Raw genomic sequence first — 22,282 nt, forward strand, 5'->3', positions numbered from 1 at the left:
ATTATGTATATTCTTTTAACAACGATAGTAAATGGAATTTACTCCTGGGTAAGTTGTGGGTAGGATCACAGCCCAGAAGAGTTAAAAATTTTCCTGCTTGATGGGGTAACTTCTGGTCATGACACCACTTCCAGTGGGTTCCAACATATTCTCATTCTAAAAAGTGGGTGCCAGCGCTAAATGTATGAGAACCACCCGCTTAAAGAACAAACGTAGCAGGACCCCCCCTGAAACCAGCCCACCCACAGATAGAGAAACACTGAACTTAACTCTTAAGATCTATGCTGTCAGATGCTCTGTTACACAACGAGAGGCTCAAAACCCCATTTAAAGACCAAGGTTCTGATCAGATGGGTGCTGTGCCCTGTCGTAACAATTGGGACGGCACATTTCACGCATGCGCATGTTTAAACCCACTCATCACATGGAAGAACCTGAAGGATCGTAAAGCACACCGCGCAGCTGCTTAGCTAAGCAATCAGGATAGCTTCCAAGTAATGGTGACCAATATACTCTCAAATTTCTTGACTAATTACCTTTATTACACCTTAATTCATCACAAGGGCAACGTATATCTACTTTGTTTCTCTTTCTCTTTCTCTTCTCTTTTTTCCCTCCAATTGCCAGAAAAATGCCACCTTATTATGCATGCTAATATATTCGCGCTCCTGCCCGCCCCTTTCGTCTCCGGAGATGGCTTTGCGACAGAACGCTTGCAACGCATTGAGAGAGCAGCAGGAGGTAGGGTGGGCAGATATAGGCTTGTAATCGCTAGACTGATGTCAACATTCAGTACTCCGGGTTTTCTTTGCATCTTTCTCATCCAGGGCAGGATTTTAGTACAAAACTGAGCAGCAGGTATCCCCCCCCCCCCACCGAAAAAAAGAGATTTAAGCCATTTCTGCCCAACGTTGCACATATGCAAGAGGGACCAAATGTGTGCATCTCTGGGTCAGGCAAAAATGGGTTAAAAGTATTCAACTGCATTCAATTTCATGTGCAACATAATGAATGTTCTGAGTTTTTAGATATTTAAAATGTGCAACTGAGTTCAAAATAATGAAGCTCCTGAATGCATTTGAGTGCTGGCCTGGGGAGAGCTCTTGACATTTAAATTGACTAACCTTTGCAGCAAACTGGGAGGTGTTTTGTGCTGGAGAACCAGTCTGAGGCTGCAATCTTATCCACACTTACCCGGAAGCCCCATTGACTATAATGGGTCTTACTTCTGAGTAGACATTCCTAGGATTGGGCAGAGATATAACTAAGGTGGAGTTGGAGAGGCACTTGCCCTGGGCACTATGCAAAGGGGGGGCACATGACTGCTTCTCAGGCTCTGCCTTAATTTTGGTGGCAGTACCGGTAGCTTCTTCTCCTTCTGGACCTACCTGTTACTTCTCCTTCAAAGGGGATCCTCCACAGGAGAAGGAAGAGAGTGTGCAAAGTTGCTAAAGTGAGCTCTCCCTCTTCCAGAGAGAACCAGAGGTGACATCAAGACATCACGTGACATCATCACTGCCCCAGGTGCATTATGTCTCTGGGATTGGGTTCTTCTCAGCCCCACCTCTAACCTGTAATAACAAGAATGGACTATACCATTATTTCTTAACCAGTGGTACAGATACCACCAGTGGTACTTGAGGTGGTGTCTGGTGGTACTCGTAGGACCCCCAGACCCCTGCCACCGGGCAGCGAGACCAGGAGTGTGACACAACAAACAGCGGTAGGAGGGCAGCTCAGTGGGCTGAACTCCAAAGCATGCTTTTCCATGCTCAAGAAAGCCTTCCCAACCCAGAAATAACTGGCAACGATGTTATCACCAGTTATTTCCAGTGGTACTTCGAATAGGTGGATGGAGTAAGTGGTACAGTGGAGGACAAATGATGGGAAACGCTGGACTACATTGAAGGGCTGTCATGAGCCAAACCCTCCAAGTTGGAATAAAGAATAACAATATCTGCTTTCATTTTAATTTTGATTCCTATTTCTAATTTTCTGAGTTTGTTATTTTTTTGGTGGTTTAAAATAATTTTTTTTTAAAAAGGAAAAAAATGAACTTTACAATAAAAAGATCAACGATGCTTCTCTTTGCCTTTTGCTCCCTTTTGCTTCTGGGGGGTCCCCAAGCAGCAGCTGCCACAAACCCCTGGCTTCCTTCTCTGATCTCTATTAACCAGCTCTTGAATTTTGATTCTCCTCTTTGAACCAGGAAGTGCCCTATAAAAGGCAGTGGGATCTGTTCCTCTGGCCTTTTCTATAGTTTGAGTGGAGGCGATTATCCTTTCTACCCTTCTCCATGGTGACGCCCCTCAATAAACGCACGTGGAGAGTAGCCCGGAAGTTGCTATACTTCCGTTTCACAGCAGAAGTTCCTATTTTGGCTTATTTCTTTCTATTTTTTTCCCGTAGGTGCTAATAAGACGTGAAGCGCGACCTAGAGGTCCGTTTTGGTCGTTGGCGCAAGTCTATGGCTCGCCTAAGGAGCGTTGCGACGCTCTATCCGTTGGCATCTCTATGGTGCAAGCGGGGACGCTCTAGGCACTTGCACCTCTATGGTGAAACCTCCCCATTGCTCTTGTGCCTTGCATGGGAGCTTGCAAGGGTTGCAATTGCAACCTGGTACTTTGAGTGGCAGCTGGGATTTTGGCCTTTGAGGAAGGGGGAAAGAAAACCAGGGAGGAAGTAGGTTGAGGGGGGTCAGAATATGTGGGGTGGGGGAAGAAGGTTAGAATCCCAGCTGGAATTTTGTGGGGGGAGCATTTTTTAGGGCTGCCACTTCTGGGGAAGGTGTCTTGCAACCATGGAGCAGCATCACTTGTGGAACTCCCTGCAACTTGACAGCCTGGAGGAGGGAGAGGGGTTCTCCAAGTGCCCCCCAGTTGATCAGGTTCTCCTGCAGTTCTTGCAGCTTTTTGCAAGCAAGGGAGTCCAGGGGGCTGGCAGCAGAGCCAAGGCAGGGATGGTTAGAGACCTGCTTGCCATCCTAGAGGTGGCAGACGGCCAGTGGTTATGGGGAGGCTGCCCCCCAAACACCACCCTCGCTGCGCTCAGAGACCTGGTGGCTGCCTTGAGCCAGTATGCAGCGCCACCCCGGCAGGAGCCAGATGGAGAAGGGCACACAGGTAGCGAAACGGCAGTGTATGCTGCCACGGCCGACCAAGCAGCAGATGTTGGCCTGGTGTTCTGCAGCATCTTGGCAAAGGTGGAAGCGGCAAGAGGCCTAGAGGAGCCGGGCACCGTGGACATTGGCTCAGTCTTGCACAAAATTGCAGGTCCTCTGTATGTATTTGCTGTGACTCATGCCGCAGAGAAGCCGTGGAGCAAGCCCAGGTCACAGACTGTGGCTCAGGAGCTGCTGGGAAGTCTGCTTCAGGTATCGGGCTGCCCCTCGGTACCAGAGTTCCTCAGAGGCTCACGCGAAGGCAACGACGGGTGGTTTGCCGTGGTGATGCGGTGCCTGAAACCTGAGTTGACCAAGTGAGTGATGCCCCGGGTGATGGTGGCCAGAGTTAGAAATGGAATCAACAGTGGTGACTGGACACAAAGTTGACAGTATGAACCAGCCACCAGGACTTGCTGATCATTATGTTGCAGTGCAAAGGTTGTGAAAGTGGTTTGTTAGGCAGAATAAGGGCTGGGGTGAGTGGGAGCCGGGGAATGGTCTTCGGTCATCCCATCCTCCTGGATGTAGAAAGACCTTTCAGGTGATCCTTTAGATTTGCTACTGCAAACAAAGAGAACCTCTGTGTCTAATTTTGTTTGTGCTGCTTCAGAGAACATAAGAAGAACCCTGCTGGATCAGTCCAGCTTCCTGTATCTCACAATGGCCCACCAGATGCCTCGGAGAGCACACAAGGCAACGAGATACCTGTATCCTGGTGCCACTCCCTTGCATCTGGTTGAACACCAGAGATAGTTTACTTTTAGAACCAGGAGGTTACTTATACCCATCATGGCTTGTAACCTGTAATGGTTTTTTCCTCCAAAAATATGTCCAGTTCCATTTTAAAAGCATCTAGGCTAGATGCCAACACCACATCCTGTGTCAAGGAGTTCCACTGATTAACTACCCACTTTCTTTTGTCTCTTCTACCTCTCCAGATGCTCAATTTTAGTGGCTGTCCCCTAGCAAGAGGGAAAAGAGCATCCCTCTATCCATCCCATGCATAATTTTATGTCTGTATCATGTCCCCCCTCAGGCACCTTTTTTCTCCACTGAGAGGCAGGAGAACCTCTCTGAAAACGACAGTGGAGGTTCACTGAAGGTCATATTACACACCTGATGTGATGGGATCCAGGGGTAATTTATTATTTCAAGTGGTGTTTGTGGGCTGTGCAGGCCTGGAAGTGGAGCAGGGGGACCAACTGAACTTGAATCCTGATGGGACAGTGGTGCTCTTGGTTGGGTCACCCACTGGTCAGTAAGTGTGTGCAAGTCATGTTCAGTGGGGGGAAATTTGCTTTTAAATTATTGGCTGCTGGTTCACAGCAAGCTTTGTTTCTCTTCTGGGGTTGTCATGATGTCTCTCCTTGTTCACATTTTGAGATTTTGTTATGATTTTTCCCTTGTGCTTGTTTTTATCAACTCAGCTTCAGTTTCTGCTTGTTAGACACTCTGTGCTGATCGAAAGGCATGATGAAAATGGTTACAAATAAATTCTTTTTAGAGAAACATGGCAACACAACCCTGCTATGAAGTATGTGTTCTCCTGGACCCTCCAGCAGGTCACCCGGCCGTGGCTTGGCCAACATTTCGAGAGCGTTCTGCCCCCATCACTGCTGCTGTCGGATGACTACCGCACAGAAAATAAGATCCTGGGAGTGCAGTGCCTGCACCATATCATTCGTAATGTGGTAAGGAAAAGGCAGCACAAATGATATTCTGCCACTCCTCACCCCGGTATTGCAAGGGCCGTGACTCAGCACCTTTGCTTGGCTTCAGCATCAGTGTGGGGGTTAATGCTGGTAGGATGGCTTCATTGCCTCAAGACTTGACAGTGAGGAGATATTCCCCCAGGCTTTCCCGGCCATGACAACCACAGTGGGCAAAGTCAACACATGCTGACTCATAATGAGCCCCACCGGATCTAGTCCAGCTTCCTGTATCTCACGGTGCCCACCAGATGTCTTGGGGAGCACACAAGACAGCAAGATACCTGTATCCCGTTGCCACTCTGTTGCATCTGCCATTCAGAGATAGCCTACTTCTACAACCAGGAGGTTGCACATACACATCATGGCTTGTAACCTGTGATGGACTTTTCCTCCAGAAATCTGTCCATTTCCCTTCTAAAGGCATCTAGGTTAGGTACCATCGCACAACCTGTGGCAAGAATTAATTACAGATTAATTACACCCCTGGGTAAAGAAATATTTTCTTTTGTCTCTTCTAACTCTCAATTTTAATGGATGTCTCCCAGTACTGGTGTTGTGAGAGAGAGAAAAGAGCATCCCTCTATCCGCTCTGTATGTTCCCTGAATAATTTTATACGTCTCAATCATGCCCCCCCCCATGCACCTTTTTTCTAGACTGAACCCACTAGCTGTCATTAACATGGCTGGCGTTTTGATCTCCTAACACTTGTCTAACACATCCTGAGTGTACGTAACACTTCATATTGGTGTGGTTGTATGGCATAGTGTTATATAGCATTCATATAACATGTCTTTTGATGTTGGTTTTAACAACAGCAGTATGCTATTCCCATACAGCAGATGGGGAAGACTGAGGCTAAGCAGTCATGGCTTCCCTGAGGTCACTGAATGGTGTTCATGGCAGAGATGAGAGTCAAACTGGGGAAGTCCTGTGTTGCAGCTCAGTCTCTTAGGGCCCAGTCCTATCCAACTTTCCAGTGCTGATGCAGCCATGCCAACAGGGTGTGAGCTGCATCCTGCCATGGTGGGCGGCAGTCACAGAAGCCTCCTCAAGGGGCTGCACTGTAGCTGCAACAGTGCTGGATAGGACTGAGCCTTTACGGTGCAAGCCCCTTACTCAGAGGTAAGCCCCGCTGAGTTTAATGGGGCTTATTCCCAGGTACAATAGAACAGATGGCCAACCTTTCAACTTTAGGGTTCCTGGACTTTTAACAATTGTGTAGAGGAGGAAATTTTAGCAGGTGCAGCTTGTCATCTGTGAAATTCCTGCTGAAATCCTCCCTTCTGCACAATTGTCAAAGGTCCAGGAGACCTAATGTTGAAAGGCTGATGTATAGGATTGCAGCCTTAGCCAGTTATACGACAGTAGCTCTCCCAGGAAAACCTTGTATCGTTCAGGACATTCCCTTTGCACAAAGAAGGCAAATGCATCCAAAGCCCAGCCGGTTAAAGTGGTCTCATGTGTTTGTTCTCTTTGCAGCCAGCAGCAGACCTCTACCAGTTTAACAGGGGCCAGGTTGTGTACCATGCCCTCTTCAACCATCTGTACAGCAAGGAGGCTCAGCCCTTGCAGGTAATTCAAGGGCTGGCACACCTGGGCCATCTTCCTGGCACACCTGGGCCACCTGGGCCATCTTCTCTTAAACTTGCTTCCAAATTGATGGGTCAAAGACAGGGCTACAGATCCCCTTATTCCTGATAAGTATTCCAATATCTCTTAATGCCACAGCTCCAGTTGCTATTTCCTGCTTGCCTCTGGTCCTCTCTGTTTGAAAAGGAGTTGGTGATTCTCAAGGCATCCCTATAGATTCTCCTGATTCTAAACTGAACCTGTTCCAAGAGTCCACCTGCAGGCATCCTCTTGTGGTATAGGCAAAGCTGAAGCGGCAGGCTGAGAATGCATATTTTTGCTGAGTCATTTCCCGGAAGCCACAAAGTTCATATTCCTAGACCAGGGGTGTCCAAAGTTTTTGGCAGGAGGGCCACATCATCTCTCTGACACTATGTCGGGGGGGCCAGGGAAAAAAAGAATTAATTTACATTTAAAATTATGTAAAATAAATTTACATATGTTTACATAAATAAATATATTAAAGATGAACTTATATGAATGCATGAAGGTCTTGCAATAGCTCAAGGCCTATAAAAGGCCTTGCACAAAGCAAGGCTGGCCTTTCCTTTGCTGCCGCTGCTGCATCACAGACGTGAAATAGCAAGCAGAGGAGGAAGCCCTTATCTCACAGCTCACGCAAGAGGTCAAACAGTCACCCTTATGCTGAGAGCAGTTGCGTCGGGCCAGTGCAGGCTCCAACAAATCTCTGGAGGGCCAGAGGCTCATTGGAGACTGGGGGCTCCCTGAGGGCTGCATTGAGAGGCCTTGAGGGCCGCATGTGGCCCCAGCGCCGGGGCTTGGGCACCCCTGCCCTAGACCATTGATGCTGCTGCAGTTCAGGCACCCACAGAATGATCAAAGCGGTTTTCCTGAATCTCTTGAGGAGGAATGGTAACAACTGTGGAGCTCAGTGTACTTTTAAGGGCAGAATGTAACTTTTAAGGGCAGAGTGTAACTTTTAAGGGCAAGCTCTGTAACCATGTTTAGGATGAAGGTGTACTAAGTGGCTATCAGATCAAGCGCTGGCCAGGGGCAGATGCTGATTAGAGGACCCAGCCAATGGGTCCCCCCCCCCGAACCCCACAGTATCAGTGGCACAAGTTGGCTGAGATTCTTGCACTTCCCTGCGCCTGGCACTGCCATCTGCAAATGGGAGCATCCCCCAGGATCACTATGGTCATTGAAAGGCCTCAAGGGTATGCTCTTCTTGACTAGTGGGGAAGGAGATGCCACTGCCCAAGATTCCTCCCCATTTACCAACATGAAGGGTGGGAGGAGGAACTTTTGCAAGGGAGGAGGGCACTGGTACCCAGTGCATCCTGGGAAACCCAGTGCAGAGCTTTGGTTCAGGGTCAAGCCAACGTTGGAGTGTGCAGTGGTTGGCCAGCCCAAAACCGCCTGATGCTTGAGGAGCATGCCAAATGCTGCCCTCCCCTTACCTGATGATGTGCCAGCCTCTGCTCCTTCCCCTCTGCAATGTTCTAGCTCAGGGATCTCCAAACTATGGCCTGGGGGCCACATCCAGCCTGCCACAAAGTTTTATCTAGCCCGCAGCAACTTTTTTTTGTCAGAGCATTTGCTAATGTTGTGACATTTTTACCCATTATAAATCCCTTCTCAGTTTAAGCACAGCCTTGTTTCTTTGTAATTGTCACATTTTGTTCTGAATCTTATAATGCTGATTACAAAAAAAAGAGCCATGTAAAACTTATTCCTTTAAATTTCATTCATAAAATTGATTTTTTTCAGCCCGTGTAAATTTGTAAAATATACAATGTGGCTCTCGTACTGAAAAGATTGGAGACCCCTGTCCAGCGCAGCTCTCGCCTCCCCTCCATGTTTCCTCTTCCCCTCTGTCCCCCTCCTACTTTTCCAATCCAGAGAATGGAAGGAGGAGGAGGATCCGTGGAAGCAAATTGGTGGGCAGAGATGACCTGCCCGCCCCCCAACAACGTGCTGCCTGAGGCGACTGCTTCAGTTGGCCTCATGAATGGGCCGGCCCTGACCCCGCCATTCCTCCCAGGAAGCTCAAGTGACAACAGCTTTGCAAGGCAGGAGCCTGAGAGATCATAATTGACCAAGGTCTCTTTCATGGGAGCACAGGGAGTTCCGGTTCTCAGAGAGCCAGGGTGGTGTAGTGGTTTGGGAGGTGGACTTAGACCTGGATGATCCAGGTTCAAATCCCCCCTCAGCCACAAAGCTTCCTGGGTGACCTTGGGCCAGTCACTTTCTCTCAGCCTCACCTACCTCACAGGGTTGTTGTGAGGTCAAGAAAGAGGGGAGGAGCAGCTGTGTAAACCGCCCTGAGCTCTTTGGAGGAAGGGCGGCATAAAAATGTGAAAAATAAATAAATAAATAAATTCTCATAGATCCACCTCATTTCCCCATTGAAACAGGTTGTCTTACCATGTTTGCTGGACTTGCTGCCGATCCTGGAGAAGGCTCCACAACAGCCAGCCCGCAAGTCCTGGACTGTCACACCCTTGGATAAGGTGCTCCGACTGGTACTGACCCACATGGAAGTGGAGCACCAGCTCGCCCTGCGGAGGGTGTATGCCAAGAGCCTTCCTGCCTTTGTAGAGAGGTGAGAGGTGTAGCTCCATCCCCCTAAAGCCTTTTGGTTCCTTACTTTTTGCAAGCTAATTATTTATTGCCCTTCCCGCCCTTTATTTAATGCCATCAATGTGCTTGGCACTTTACAATAGAAAAGTCCCTACCCCAAGCAGCTTCCTCAAAGCCTCCCTACCAAAGAGGCAACAGAGGAAGGGGAGGGGGTGGTGCCAGGGGAGATGGAGAAGCCTTGTGCAATTATTTCACATGTATGTACTTAGGCTTAGTTGCAGCAGGATAAAGTTGACTTGGAAATAGTACCAAATAAGGAGGTTTAAGAAGGAACTTGAAGGAAAGCATCTTACAGGTGATCTTGGAGGGAGTTCCCAGCCTAAGGGACAGGAAGGGGGAAAAGGCAGAGTCATTTGAGGAAGCAGAGCAGGAGACTTGAGGGTGGTGGAGCTGGAGGGTTAGGGTTGCAGGTCACAGGCTGCATTATGTTGGGAGATGAGAACGGAAAGGGAGGGCCGGGCTGTTACGGGATTTGAAGGTCAGGAGCAGGAGGTTGTGTCCTATTTGCTGACAAAGGTTCTAACCCTATGCCAATGTTCTTGAAAGGCTCAGCATCCGGATAGCCTGTCACCTGAAGAGGCTGCAGCAGGTGATTATTGGATACCTGGAGGTTGCAGATGGACCTGAAGAGGAAGCCAGATTGGCCATTTTGGAGACACTGAAGCAGACCATAAAGCACGCCTGGCCCAGGTACTTTGTAAGCACTGGTCGGTATCTTTCTTCTGTTGCATTGGACGTTCCACCTAGAAACCGAGCCAAGAGACCTCTCACCTCCATAAAGGCTGAGAAATGAAGTACACTACTTTGTCTGCCCCCTCCCATGCTTCCCTTGCCAAAGGAGTTGCCAGCTGCTGAAGGTGCTACTCCTTCCCCCTCGTCCTGAACCAATATCCCATACATCACCTGCTATTAAAGCCCTTCTTTGTGGCTCAATAACGTACAAATGAGTGCTGGTTCCAGAGGTCAGTTCTAGCTTTGGAAGTTGATTAATGGGGGAGGTCGGCTGATCCCAGTGAATCTCAGCTGAAATGTAGGTTGTGTCTCCAGTATGTTCTGGCTAGGAGAGATCTGGCTGTATTGGCTACACAGGCTCATTCAGTGCATAAGGGCAGGGCAGCCAAAGATCCTCACCTACTATTGAAAAGAGTCTTCCCAGTTAAGTCTCCATATTCAGAAGGTCCTGAAGTGACACATCTGTGTGGATAGGGTGCTGAAGAGGCAGTTGCTTTGCTAGTGGTCACTTCCAACCAGGGCAGGAGGTCTGGTCTAGAGGGTAGAGCCTCCGTTTGCCTGAAGATAACATCCGCAGGTCGCCAGTTTGAGGCCACCAGCACCGTGAATGGTGAGACCTTGAAGCAGCTGACAAGCCGAGCCGAGTTATTCCACCTGCTCTTTGGTGTGAGCGAAGAAGCATCTTGGCTGCCCTCCACGTGAGAGATGAAGGAGCTGCTTGTCAGCTTGCATGGGAGGAAACTGGAGGCCAGAATGTGATACCAGATCAAAAAGATCCATCTGAAATGGTGTGGTTGTTGAAAGATAGAACCTTTCTTTGATTGTAAAAATCCCTACGGGGAATTAGAGCAGCCTGCCCATGTAAACCGCCTTGAATAAAGTCTGAGGAGAAATCTGACGACCAAGAAAGGCAGTATATAAATACATGTATTATTATTATTATTATTATTAACCACCATGGTGTGTGACTTTTCCCAGGTCACACCTCCCAGCCACACATCTGGTTCCCAATGCAGCTTTTGAAGCAGTCTAATCAGTTTGCCATCCCTCTGCTGTAGGATGACCTGCCGTCTCGCCATTCTTCTCCAGGCTTTACTGAGGCTGATGTGGGACTTGACCACAGATAGGAGTCTGACCCCTGAGCCAGTAAGAGCCTTATTGCTCCAAGGAGCCACCGATTGCCTCATCTTACTGGATCGCAGTTCCCAGGGACAGGTGAAGGTGAGCTGGAGGACAGCAGGCCTCTGAATACCCAGTAAAGGAAAGCAGTGGCAGAAACAGAGCTGTTCCTCTCATTTCCTGCTTGTGAGCCATCTGGTTGGCCATTGTGGGAAAAGGATGCTAGACTAGATGAGCCCTAGGCCTGATGCAGCAGAGCTCTTCTTGGGCCTGTAACCCTGAACCCATAGCCCAGATTGGTCACTCTTGAGAAGCATCAGGGAAAACAGCCTAGATTTGGACAGGATCTGTCATGCAATAGAGTTCCGTGAGAAACGTCAATACTCTCCTGCAGTGGTTCCCAAACAGTGGATCTGGGACTCACCAGTGGGTTGTGACCCAATTTTTGGTTGGTTCTGAAACTGACAGGGCAGATTAGGCTATGTGAACAAAGGGTTAAACAAACTGCTACATGGGGGGGGGGACTGCTGCCCAACCATTGTTACAGTCACACCCCTTGGCATTTATTAATCAGGCTGCAACCTCTAGGGAAGGGGTGTCAAACTCATTTCACACAGAGGGCCGAATAGAGTTCATTATGCCTGCTGAGAGCTAGAAGTGATGTCATTAAGCAGGAAGTGATGTCATTAAGCTGTTCATGACCAGAAATATGCACTTGTGGCACCCAGGCCTTATGTTTGAAACCTCTGCTCTAGACCCTCTAAAAGGTTTGGAAACCACAGCTCTAGGACAGTCTTTTGTACCTCTTCTATTCAATGTACATTTTATTAGCACTTTTGTTTATTACTATTTATCTGTTTTGTAAGCATCTATTAACTAAACAAGACACACTGGTGAATTCCCCACACCCATGCTCCCCATCACATATGGGGCAGATTATTATTATTATTATTATTATTATTATTATTATTCTGTATATGTGTTTGGTTTAATCTTTGGCAAATGGGTACTTGGAAGTTTTCCCATTTTTGTGCAAAATGACTAATGAGACTAATTCCCCCCCCCCCCCCAAGCTGACACTTTTAATGTGGAAAGCAGTTAGTCAGTGGGGAGCAATGGGGGGCAATCAAGATGGTTCTAGCCCTCCACCTACCAAAGGCTCCTGTTCCAAGCTCACTGTGGAAAACTGAACAGTAGGAGGTTATTCCAACTGATGGTTTTGATCTCTTCCAGACCCTCCTGCAAGGAGTCTACCGCAGCTGTCCAGATGAGCACCTTAAGGAATATTTAAGGAAAGTACAAGAGGAGCCTGCAAGCAGCCTCTTAGCCTCAGGGAGTCTTTTGAAAAGCTGAGAATGCATTTCAGGGGGAGAAAGCACAGTCTGTAACCTGGAAGAACCCCATCCTCCCAACAGCCCACTTGCCTGGCTGCCACAAGACCTCCATTGTCTCTTGGCAAAAGAAAAGGGACAGAGGGGAAAATTGCAAACCTGTTTATTTATATGCTGCTTTTTCAAACAAGGGGAGTCCTCTGAGTGGCTCACAATCTTTGTACATAAAGTCCTTATAAAAATATTTTTGAAACCCAGTCCTCTCTTAACTCCTCAGTCAAAAAGTGGATGGAGCAGAAAGCAACTTACATGACCAACCAGCCCACCTGCAGCGGTCATCCTCTGTTCCTTACTCTGTGCTGCATACAGCAGAAGAGAAAGCATCTTCTCCTTCACTTTTTCTCTCTTGTTCAGAGCCAGGCAGGTGAGGTGGAAATGGCAGAAAAGGGCAGCTCTAGAGAGAGTGGAGACTTCAGGGAGGTTGGCAGCAGCACAAGTTGAGGCCAAGATGGCCGGGCCAAGGGGACAGTAGTGGCATTTGCAGGTGGGTAGTGGCGTATCTGACCCCTCCCCACCCCCTGTGCTGATCAGCATTTGAAGGTTGTAGGCCCCGGTTCTAAACTTCCATTCCACTGACAGTCTCCTTCAACTGGTTTTTCAACTAACTTTTGAGTCTTAAAAGTTGCCAAGGAAGGCTTTGGGGAAAGACATGCTCCTGCCCTACTCGTCCCACCAGCCAGTTCGATAAGTACGGTCCTCATGTCTGCCTCTCCCTCCCATGGCTGGGAGGAGTCATGGCGCCTTCACTTTCGAGGAGAGGGGTTCAGTCTCCTGTTCGTATTCTATTTCGACGTAAGCTCGTTTCCTCCTCATCGGACCTTTGAGGGGAGTCTTGCCTTTTGACTTGGGCTTACGCTCGCCCTCTTCCTCACTGGAGGTAGCCTCCTCTTCCTCCTCGCTGCTCGTGGCCAGTTTATCCATGTCCTTGACAGAAGAAACAGAACTGTCAGATACAGTGGGCTCTGTTTGTAATTCCCCCAATGCCAGCCTCCACCTTAAACACACATCTTTAGAGAACCATGTCAGCATGTCCTTTTCTGGCATGCAGCTGACATGTAGATCCAACCCAAGACAGCGCCTCTGTTGCTACCACCCAGTTTCTCTGTTGCCTGGCTACCCAGGGAACAGTCATCTCCTCCGTGTTGCCACAAGTCTAGCTTTTATTATTAAAAGCCCTGGGGAGACTGTACTCACCTCAAAGTCACTGAGGTCGCTCTCGTCTACCTCCACAAATTCCCTCTTGTTAGCCTCCTGCAAGAGAAAAATGGCAAAAATGTTGTGAAGAGGATGATATCCTTGTCATATGCCTCCCCTTCTTGTCTGAACTCAGTCTTCAGGACTTCCCAATCACTGCCTAATGAAACCCCATGTTTTTGGAAACCCAATTCTTGGAGACATAATTAGGCATGTATGCACAAACTGATGTAACCACAGAGCTTGAGTTAACTTGGCGTAGTCCAGTCTACATTGGAGGTCCTGCCCAAGCAACGAGACAGGATCTACTATGGTAATGCCCCCCCACACATCCGATCTCAAGGCACAGAAACATAACTTGCAGGTAGGTTAACTCTACAAGCCACAAGAGATCCTATGACTGTTCTTCAAAACAAAAGAGATAACTTTTATAGGAGGGTATACCACATTCCAAAAGGGTTATACAATAAGAACTGCTAATATCCATTAGCAACATCTTTCGAGGGCATTCTGGGCTGATACATGTCTCCCTCTAGGAGACCAACATCAATGACAATTTCAAAAGCATTACATCATTCTCTTCCTCCTCCTCCTTCTCATCCTCCACGTCACTCTCTTCTTCAACGTCCTGCTGTTCCAGAGCTTTGTTGAAGGCATGGATGGGGAAGTTATATATATCGCCATACTAAAAACGGAAAGCACACCAGGAAGAAACAAATGTTAGGTGACTTCAAAATAGACATAGTTTAAGTAAGGATACTTTTTATATCCTAACAGCTCACATAGAACTCTCAGCCACGAGTAGGTTCAGTTCCAACTGAATGACACTTAGTTTATAATTCAAGTCCCAGCAGCCTCAGTTTGGTTTAAGAGGAGACACTGGATTCTAGCCATCAGTATTCCTGGGGAAATCCTGAGATTACAAAAGCACTTGACCCTCAAGGACTCCGGTACCCAAGAAGAAAAGAAAAGCACAAAGCTATATCCAAAATTATGTTTCAGTACAGTGGACCCTCCTTAACCACACACTCATCACTTGCAGACTTGAATATCTGTGGATGCCAAGCCCACAGCTGGTCTCAGAGGACCTCCCAGACACAACTGGAAGGCACTTCCCAGTTTGCTGGCACCCCCCCCCCCCACTGTGCACATGGATTTGATTATCCGTGGAGGGTCCTGGAACAGATCCCCCACAGATGCCACAGGCCCATTGTAATTGCAGAATCTGTCATCAGTGCAGAATATTTGTTCATTTGGACCACATGCTGCTCAAGGCAAAATGAATAATGCTATGACGCTATCACAGTTCAGTTCCCTTGATCTTGGCTATTTGAATCATGGACAGCTATATTTATAGCCTGTTTTTCATTTTCAGAAAGCTGTTTGGGGGGGGGGGGGGCGTTGATCAGATTAACATGTCCTTAGCATGAACATGGCAGAGGCATCTAGTGCTTCCAGGTCATTCAGTAGGCCCCAGGATCCTCTTATTTTCTGCTTCCCCTTTTCCATGCACGTAAATGCCATAGGTCGGTTCTTTTTCATAAACAATGAGCATGACTGGCTCATGACATTCCAGTACTTGAATGCCACACATGCATCATCCCCCTCCCCACACACACAGACACATGATACCTTGACACACCAAATTCCACCTTCCCTTCATTTGGCAGCATAACAACCACTGTTTTTCCTCCCACTCCCTAGACTTGGATGGGAAAGAACAGAACAGGAAGTGTAGAGGAGAGTGGTGGTTTAGACTGTTCCCTCTTCTTCTTGGAAACCAGAGAGTAGGAGAAGCTCCAGAAGCAGGTGGATGCAGATGCCCCCCCCCCAACACATCACCTAATGCAACTACCTGGCCTAATGGGTGGACCAGCCCTGACAGCAAGGCAATCAGAGGCAAGTATTTGGGAGCCCTTACTCTTGGTGCATTGCTGTTGGAGGTAACCTAGGAACTCAACCATTACATGCACACAACATTAGGAGGTGGAAGCAGCCCTTACCGTGTCCTGCTTGAGTCGCTCCAACAATTCTTTTTCTATGGCATTGTCCAGCTGAGCAGCAGTCAGGGCTTTTTCCTGGCAGAAGAAAAAAATAATAAAGGGGTTAAATTCAGGCACAGAACATAAGTCTTGCAGGATCAGGCCAAAGCCCTGTCTGGTCCACATCCAGTTCCCCACAGTGGCCCACCTGCTGACTCTGGGAAGTCCCAAAACAAGAGAGAAAGACAAGCTTCTCTCTTGGAAGCCGTACACAGCCGTCACGATTGGTGTCTTTTCATAGATTTGTTTGGGTGCCTGGTGGGAGCTGAGCCTCTCTGGTTGCTAGCCCCTCTCACGCCCAGCTGGGGGTGCTCCTGCTGCTATTGGTGGTCACAGATTAGCCCTGTGACCAGCAAGGGGGTTGGGAAGTGCTCCCAAGAGGGAAAGTACTAGGCACATGCAAACAGCTACTTGAGTGAGGGTCCTTTAAGATCTAGCAGGGCTGGATCAGAGAGGGAGGAGGACAGGACAGGATGTGGGTAGAGCCCAAACAGCCTTCAAAAGCAGCTCAGAAGAGCAAGGATGAAAGCATTATGGTGGAGATTGAGAGGAGGTGGCTGAGCTTGACCCAAGGAAGAGACTCCCCAACCTTGCCTGACCCGGAGGAAGAAAAAGGGTGTCAACCTAACCTCATCCCTGCTGGTCACTCTGAGGCCCAGTGTTCAAAAAGGAGAAAAGGTTTATCAGCTTTCCAGCCCTGGAAAAACCAAGACAAAGTCGGCAGGGTGACGTCTGGGCCAGCAACTTCAACCAACAGGTGAGTCACAAACAGGCTGGTAAAAAATCAAGAGGGACCACTGTGACAGTCGTTACCTCTCGCCTCTTCTCTCGCCGTTCAATCTTTTTACTCAGTGGCACAAGCTTCCTCCTGCAGAAGAAGACACTGTTAGTGCTGTGTTCTAACCAGATCAAACATAAACGCACCCACAGAGCCCAGATCAGGGGTTGGGGGTCTACCAAGAGGCAAAAACCCAAAGCCAGACTGTTGGAGCCGAAGGACTCACTGTCTCTTGAGTGTCAGCTTGCGGATCCGGATCAAATACTGCGTGATCTTGGTGAAGCGCTGCTTGCACTTGTGGCGGATAAAGCGTGGCCAGTAGATGAGGTTCTCGTCTATCTCCTCCAGTGCCTTCTCGTAGTTCTTACTCAACCGGACCTGCCGGAAACGGGAAGGTGAGGAGTCTTGCAAAGGCTCTGAGATGCAATGGGAAAGCCAGAAGCATAATGTGGGCAGAGTCTGAGGGGCTTCTGCCCTAGCACTATGCCAATTGGGTGAGTGAAATTTTTCTGCCCACCCATGGCAGACCTCCAGTGCTGCACTCGGAGGTCTGCTGTAGTTGGGCAGAAGCTGAGAGTTGACCAGGATGCTGCTGTAGAGGGATCGAGGGCGGCAGCCACACTGTGAAGCCACTGCTGCTCTCTCCGGAACCAGGAAGTGACGTCAAAGGATTTTGTGACATCAAGCGACTATGATGTTACAGCCCTGAGTGTCACTGTCACTCCTTAAGCCTCTGAGCAAAGCAGCAGATTAGTAAGGAGTGTCCACCAGCCGCCTCAACTTCCTTTGTCTGAAAAAGGAGATAAGGTGCGCAGGAGAGAAGAGTGGTGGGCTAGAGTGCCTCTGACACTCTAGCCCACCACTCTCCTATCCACTTCTGCCTGTCCTTCTTTTCTTTTCAAATTCAGGGAGCAAAAGGAAGAACGGAGGTAGGCAACAGCTGGTGCAGTGCTGGATAAGGTGCATTTGACAAGCTGCCTTAGACACCAGACAATCTTGGGCTGGCCCTAAAGTCAATTGCTATTCTGGCTTGAGGAAAAAAATGCCTCGTGCCTAGGGCAGCTCTGCCTGGAGGTCAGCGCTTGTTTTAAATTCCTTGCTTAAGATACTACCAGCAAGACCCCTAAGTGGTGGGCCAGTTCAGGCAATACTTCAGAGCCTGAACCAGTCCTGTGCAATTAGCGACCTGTGTACTGGAGCTGTGCACTTAGCTCCTGCCCAGTTTTGCTAATCGCATAGGGATGACTTAGGGCACAACCCTAACCAGGTCTACTCAGAAGTAAGTCCTATTTTGTTCAATGGGGCTTACTCTCAGGAAAGTGTGGTTAGGATTGCAGCCACAGGTAGCAAAGTATCACTCAAACTTACCCAGTGATACTTGTAGGGAGGCAGTTAACACCCCATCTAAATATACAGCTTTTTCCTCTCTCAGAAAAAAATGGAACAATCCAATACAGTTCTTTGCAAAGGAAGCTAGCAAGTATCGGGGATCAGGTCCCCTCTTATCACACCATGCAGTGGTTACATTATTGGTCTGAAGACCAACTGCTCTTTATGTCACTCTCTGCCGTAATCTGTGCCATGAGAGCATGACAAAAATATTGAATCAATATAAGTACTTTACACACATCCCCAACCAAATAAATCCTGATTGGGGGGGGCACTTACTCGTTCCCAGAGCCTATTCGGGAAAGCAGAGCGTTCAATGGTCTTCATGTAAAGGTAACACTGCCCTAGGAAAGAGAAGAGGCAACACATCAATTAGGCGCCAGGGTGTGCCTCCTATCTTGGCTGTCAGATGCAGGAAATGTGCCACAAGAGAGACATAGCAGTAGCTCACCAAACGAGCACCTGCTTTTCATGCAGAAGGCCCCAGGTTTGATCCCTGGCAGCGACTCCAGGCAGGACAGAGAAAAAGTTCTGTCTGAAACCTTGGAGAGCTGCAGACAGTCAGTACTGAACTGGGCTTCTTCTAGCAGAGTCAATTAGCCCAAAGGAAGCATGCGCATGGGACAAAATGGCAAGGAATCCTCCCCAATGTTCTCACCTTTCTCTTCCTTGATGGTAGCATACTGGCTGTTGGCCAAGGGGCAGGAAGAGCGATTGCAGAGGCCTGTTACGTTGAACTCATTCCGGCAAAAGTTCTGTGTCTTTGTTCTGCAAGGAAGAGCCGTAGAATGAAACATCCATTCTGTGCATGTGGCATAAATTAGAGAATGTTCTTGTGTGTTGGTGCACAACCAGAGCATGGCAAATTATTCCCCCTGAAATAAGCTGAAGGTATTAAGTGGGAGATTTAAAAGTCACACATTGTAGTAGACATTGCAAAAAATGCTCAATTCTTTGCCCAACAGCAAACATAAGATACTCGCCCATCTAGTATCCAGTCTCCCACAATGACCCACCACTTGCCTGCGGGAAGCCCACCAGAGATGCGGGCACCATGACAGTGAAACCAGAAGTGGGTTGTGGTCACTATTTTTAGACATTCCGAGGCTTGGGGGGCCCTTCCGAGGAGTCCATGGGCTCCCTGCACCCTCAAGAGGCAGGTGCTGCCTCCAGTAAATACAAAAACTGCTTTTGCCCATGGCAGCAGCTCAATCCTGGCAATTGCCCCACCCCTGCAAAAATGCACAGCAGTAAGTAAGTACAGGATTCCTGTACAGACAACATCAAGATAATATACATGGGATAGAATGGTAAGGAATCCTCCCCAAGGTTCCCAAGAGTTTGGGAACTGCTGTAAGTTTTTGCAGGGGTGGGACAAAGGCAGAAAAATGACAACTCAGAATAAGTGATGCTCAGGGCACAATCCTAGCCAACTTTCTAGCACCAAAGTAAGGACAATGCAGCTCCGAGGTAAGGGAAAATACATTCCCTTACCTTGAGGAAGACTCTGCCACCCAATTGCACATGCCCCATTGGCACAGTTGTGTCAGTGCAGGAAAGTTGGTTAGGTTTTGGGCCTAAGAATTCTTATTAATTAGCTGGCATGAGTTTTTATATTGCTGTGTTTGTAGTTGTGGTTGCTTTACCACTTTGGGGAGATTTTATTCTGGAAAAGTGGTCTACAAATATATAAACAAAGAAATAAGACCACTTGGAACAGCAAATTCCACAACTCTTGAACGCAGGACCAAGTCGGGTCAAGGCAACAGAGTAGAAAAACTTACTTGATCTTAAAGGAGCAGAACTGCTTGTTGCCAAGAGTGTCCCAGACAACCTGACAAGAAAGAACACTCCATTAGTAGCTCCCCCAGCACAATCCTATCCCTCAGCCCCAAATCTCCTGGGTGGCCAGCAGAACATTAAAATGAGGATGGTTGGCAATCAGCACAGTGGATCTCAAATTTTGGCCACACAATTAACAAAGCATAAAAAAGAGGCAGACACCAGAGAGGGTGGAACAGCAACACCAGCAGCCCTGTCATGATACATTTGACCCCTGCTGTAGGAAACTTGGGCGACAAGAAATAAATAAAATCTAACTTGCATGACCAAATACTACTGTTGTAAATTGCCATTGTGTTTTATCTTGGACACACTGACTTTTGCATAGAAACATCATACTAAATGGGCATAGGGAAATCAGTTTTATACATTAGGCATCTATCTTCCTATTTTTGTATAGTGTGTGATATAATTCTTATACACATCATAGACATTTCACATTTTGGCATTTTCACCCCAGTGTTCACAATTTCCCCCCCTTATATCCATATTATTGTATCTCAATGTTTGTTTTTCTTGGCCCTGCCACTTCATGTTGTCCACCTCTTCAAAGTACCACTGGAAGGAACTGGCAATGACATCATTGCCAATTACTTCTGGTTGGGTGGCCAGATGCGACACCACAAACAGCAGCAAGAGGCTCGAGATGGACAGGAGGGCTTCTGTGAGCGCAGAAAAGCATGCTTGGGTGTCTCCTGCCGTTGTCCGTTGTGTTGCACTCCTGGTCTTGCTGCCAGGCAGCAGGTGTCCAGAGGTCCTGCGAGCACCACGAGACATCATCTCCAGCACTTCTGGTTGAGAAACACTGCTGTATTGAGCTGCCAACGTTGCATGGCAGGTAGACCTGGGCTCTGCATTGGGAAACCCAGTAGATCCAGGCTCCAAAGACTTTTCCAGCTGTTGCCACCCTCCCCCTGCCCTGTTTTATTCTCTCCCCACCCCTGTCCTGCCCATCCTTGTCACCACCCTCCCCCTGCCCCATTTCATCTCCTCCCCCTTTGGGAAAGTCCCCCCCCAAGAAACTTAGTACCCCCTGATAAAGTGCCTCTTGGAGTCTCTAAACAGCACATGCTCAGAGGCACTCTCTCCTCTAAGCACTTGTCCCAGGAAAGTGGAGCCCTGGTCAGCCACAGCACCTTTTCAGGCTCAGACCAGGTGGCTTCCCACGTGCAGCAGGAGGAGTCCCAGCTGGGTAGGAAGCAGCAGCTACTGGGGGGGGGGGCAGGAAAGGACCAGCTGAGCTTCTCCAGCCCCCCAAGCCCAGCCCCAGTTCTTTCCTCCTCCCCCAACTCACATCATCAGAGTGCATCTTCCAGGCAGGAGCACAACGAGGCTTGCCTCAACTGCAGGAGCAGATGGAGCAGCAAAAGGAGGAAGTCTCGCGAGATCCGGGGAAACAGACGCCAATCCGGGAGAAAGGGCAACCCTTGCAGCCAACATAGACCTAAGAAAGATCTAGAATGCCAAACCCACAAATATTGTTGCCTTCTGTGGATTTTTTTCACCTTCCCAGGAGTGATGCAAGAACCCTCCCATAAAAATCAATGTAAACATCCAGGATATTTCTCTCTCTCTCTCTCTCTCTCTCTCTCTCTCTCTCTCACTTACTTTGTATCTAGCTGGAACTATAGTGTAATGCAGCAATTTTCAGTCTCCTTCATCTCATGGCACACTGACAAGGCACTAAAATTGTCAAGGCACACCATCAGGTTTTTTGCAATTGACAAGGCACACCATGCTGCCAGTGGGGGTCTCACATCCCCATTGGCCCTACTAATAAATGACCTTCCCCCAAATTACAGTGGCACACCTATGGATCACTCACAGCACACCAGTGTGCCACGGCACAGTGGTTGAAAATGGCTGGTGTAATGTTTGACATCTAAGAGGATTTCCTGCTTAAGGCAGGGGGTTGGGCTAGATGACCTATTAGGCTCCTTCCAACTCTATGATTCTATGATTCCTGGAGATGCTGTTACAATCTCCAAAGTTGCTTTCAGTCACCAGAACATAAGAACAGCCCTGCTGGATCAGGTCAAAGGCCCATCCAGGCCATCTTCTTGTACCCCACAGTAGCCCACCAGATGCTTCTTGGAGCACACAAGACTACAAGAGACCTGCATCCTGTTGCCACTCCCTTGCATCTGGCTTTCTAAGGTAGCCTAAGATTAGGGGGCTACATGTACCCATCATGGCTGTAAATCATGATGGACTTTTCCTCCAGAAATCTGTCCAATCCTCTTTTAAAGGCATCCGGGTCAGATGCCATCACGCCATCCTGCGGCAAAGAGTTCCACAGGCTAATCACATGCTAGGTAAAGAAATATTTTATTTTGTCTGTCCTAATCAATTATAGTGGATATTTCCTGGTTCCAGCGCTGTGACTGAGGGAAAAGAACATCCCTCTATTCACTCTACCCATCCCCTGAATAACTTTGTATGTCTCAATCCTGTCCCCTCTCAGGCGCCTTTTTTCTAGACTAAAGAATCCCAAACACTGTAATCTTTCCTTCCCTGGAGATCAATGCCAGTTCCTGGAATCTCCAGGAAAATCCTGGGCAGGGTGTGCACTGCCCCATCTGGGGCTTTCTTCCTGGGGAGGGAATTGTCTTCTTAATTTGTGACTTGCATGACAGGCTCCCTTAAGAATGACAACTTGTTCTAAGTTGAGAGTATCTATGGAGCA

General features: G+C 48.3%; 2 protein-coding genes and 1 non-coding gene across 4 annotated transcripts; 1 reads left to right on the forward strand and 2 right to left on the reverse strand.

The window, feature by feature from the left end:
• Positions 1 to 344: 344 nt before the first annotated feature.
• Positions 345 to 443, reverse strand: LOC136662677 (small nucleolar RNA U13). The gene has a single exon (XR_010794995.1). It is a non-coding gene; the product is annotated as a small nucleolar RNA U13 (small nucleolar RNA).
• Positions 444 to 2,735: 2,292 nt separating this feature from the next.
• Positions 2,736 to 12,542, forward strand: TTI2 (TELO2 interacting protein 2). Of its 2 annotated transcripts, XM_066639317.1 has the most exons (7): positions 2,736 to 3,477; positions 4,668 to 4,854; positions 6,356 to 6,448; positions 8,884 to 9,071; positions 9,656 to 9,799; positions 10,900 to 11,062; positions 12,194 to 12,542. In XM_066639317.1, the coding sequence occupies exons 1-7, from the start codon at positions 2,801 to 2,803 to the stop codon at positions 12,311 to 12,313; spliced, it is 1,572 nt and encodes a 523-aa protein (XP_066495414.1). In that variant the 5' UTR covers positions 2,736 to 2,800; the 3' UTR covers positions 12,314 to 12,542. The 2 variants fall into 2 exon arrangements, with proteins under 2 accessions (XP_066495414.1, XP_066495415.1); XM_066639318.1 differs by lacking the exon at positions 10,900 to 11,062.
• On the reverse strand, positions 12,439 to 20,970 carry MAK16 (MAK16 homolog). The gene is made up of 10 exons (XM_066639319.1): positions 20,891 to 20,970; positions 19,539 to 19,588; positions 18,413 to 18,522; positions 18,034 to 18,098; positions 16,592 to 16,743; positions 16,401 to 16,455; positions 15,549 to 15,623; positions 14,117 to 14,230; positions 13,546 to 13,602; positions 12,439 to 13,275 (listed from the first exon to the last, which is right to left on the reverse strand). Exons 1-10 carry the CDS (start codon positions 20,903 to 20,905, stop codon positions 13,084 to 13,086), a joined length of 885 nt encoding a protein of 294 aa, XP_066495416.1. The 5' UTR covers positions 20,906 to 20,970; the 3' UTR covers positions 12,439 to 13,083.
• Between the last annotated feature and the right edge of the window lie 1,312 nt (positions 20,971 to 22,282).

This window comes from Tiliqua scincoides, chromosome 11 (assembly GCF_035046505.1).
Source record: "Tiliqua scincoides isolate rTilSci1 chromosome 11, rTilSci1.hap2, whole genome shotgun sequence".
NCBI lineage: Eukaryota > Metazoa > Chordata > Lepidosauria > Squamata > Scincidae > Tiliqua > Tiliqua scincoides.

Excerpts from the sequence above, each read along its gene's own strand:
- TTI2 (XM_066639317.1), top strand. The coding sequence starts at position 2,801 with ATGGAGCAGCATCACTTGTGGAACTCCCTGCAACTTGACAGCCTGGAG. Across the intron at positions 3,478-4,667 it reads CTGAAACCTGAGTTGACCAA|AGAAACATGGCAACACAACC; the intron begins GTGAGTGATGCC and ends AATTCTTTTTAG. Across the intron at positions 9,800-10,899 it reads ATAAAGCACGCCTGGCCCAG|GATGACCTGCCGTCTCGCCA; the intron begins GTACTTTGTAAG and ends CCTCTGCTGTAG.
- MAK16 (XM_066639319.1), bottom strand. Across the intron at positions 16,744-18,033 it reads CGAATAGGCTCTGGGAACGA|GTCCGGTTGAGTAAGAACTA; the intron begins GTAAGTGCCCCC and ends CGTTTCCGGCAG. Across the intron at positions 14,231-15,548 it reads AGCGACTCAAGCAGGACACG|TATGGCGATATATATAACTT; the intron begins GTAAGGGCTGCT and ends TTCCGTTTTTAG.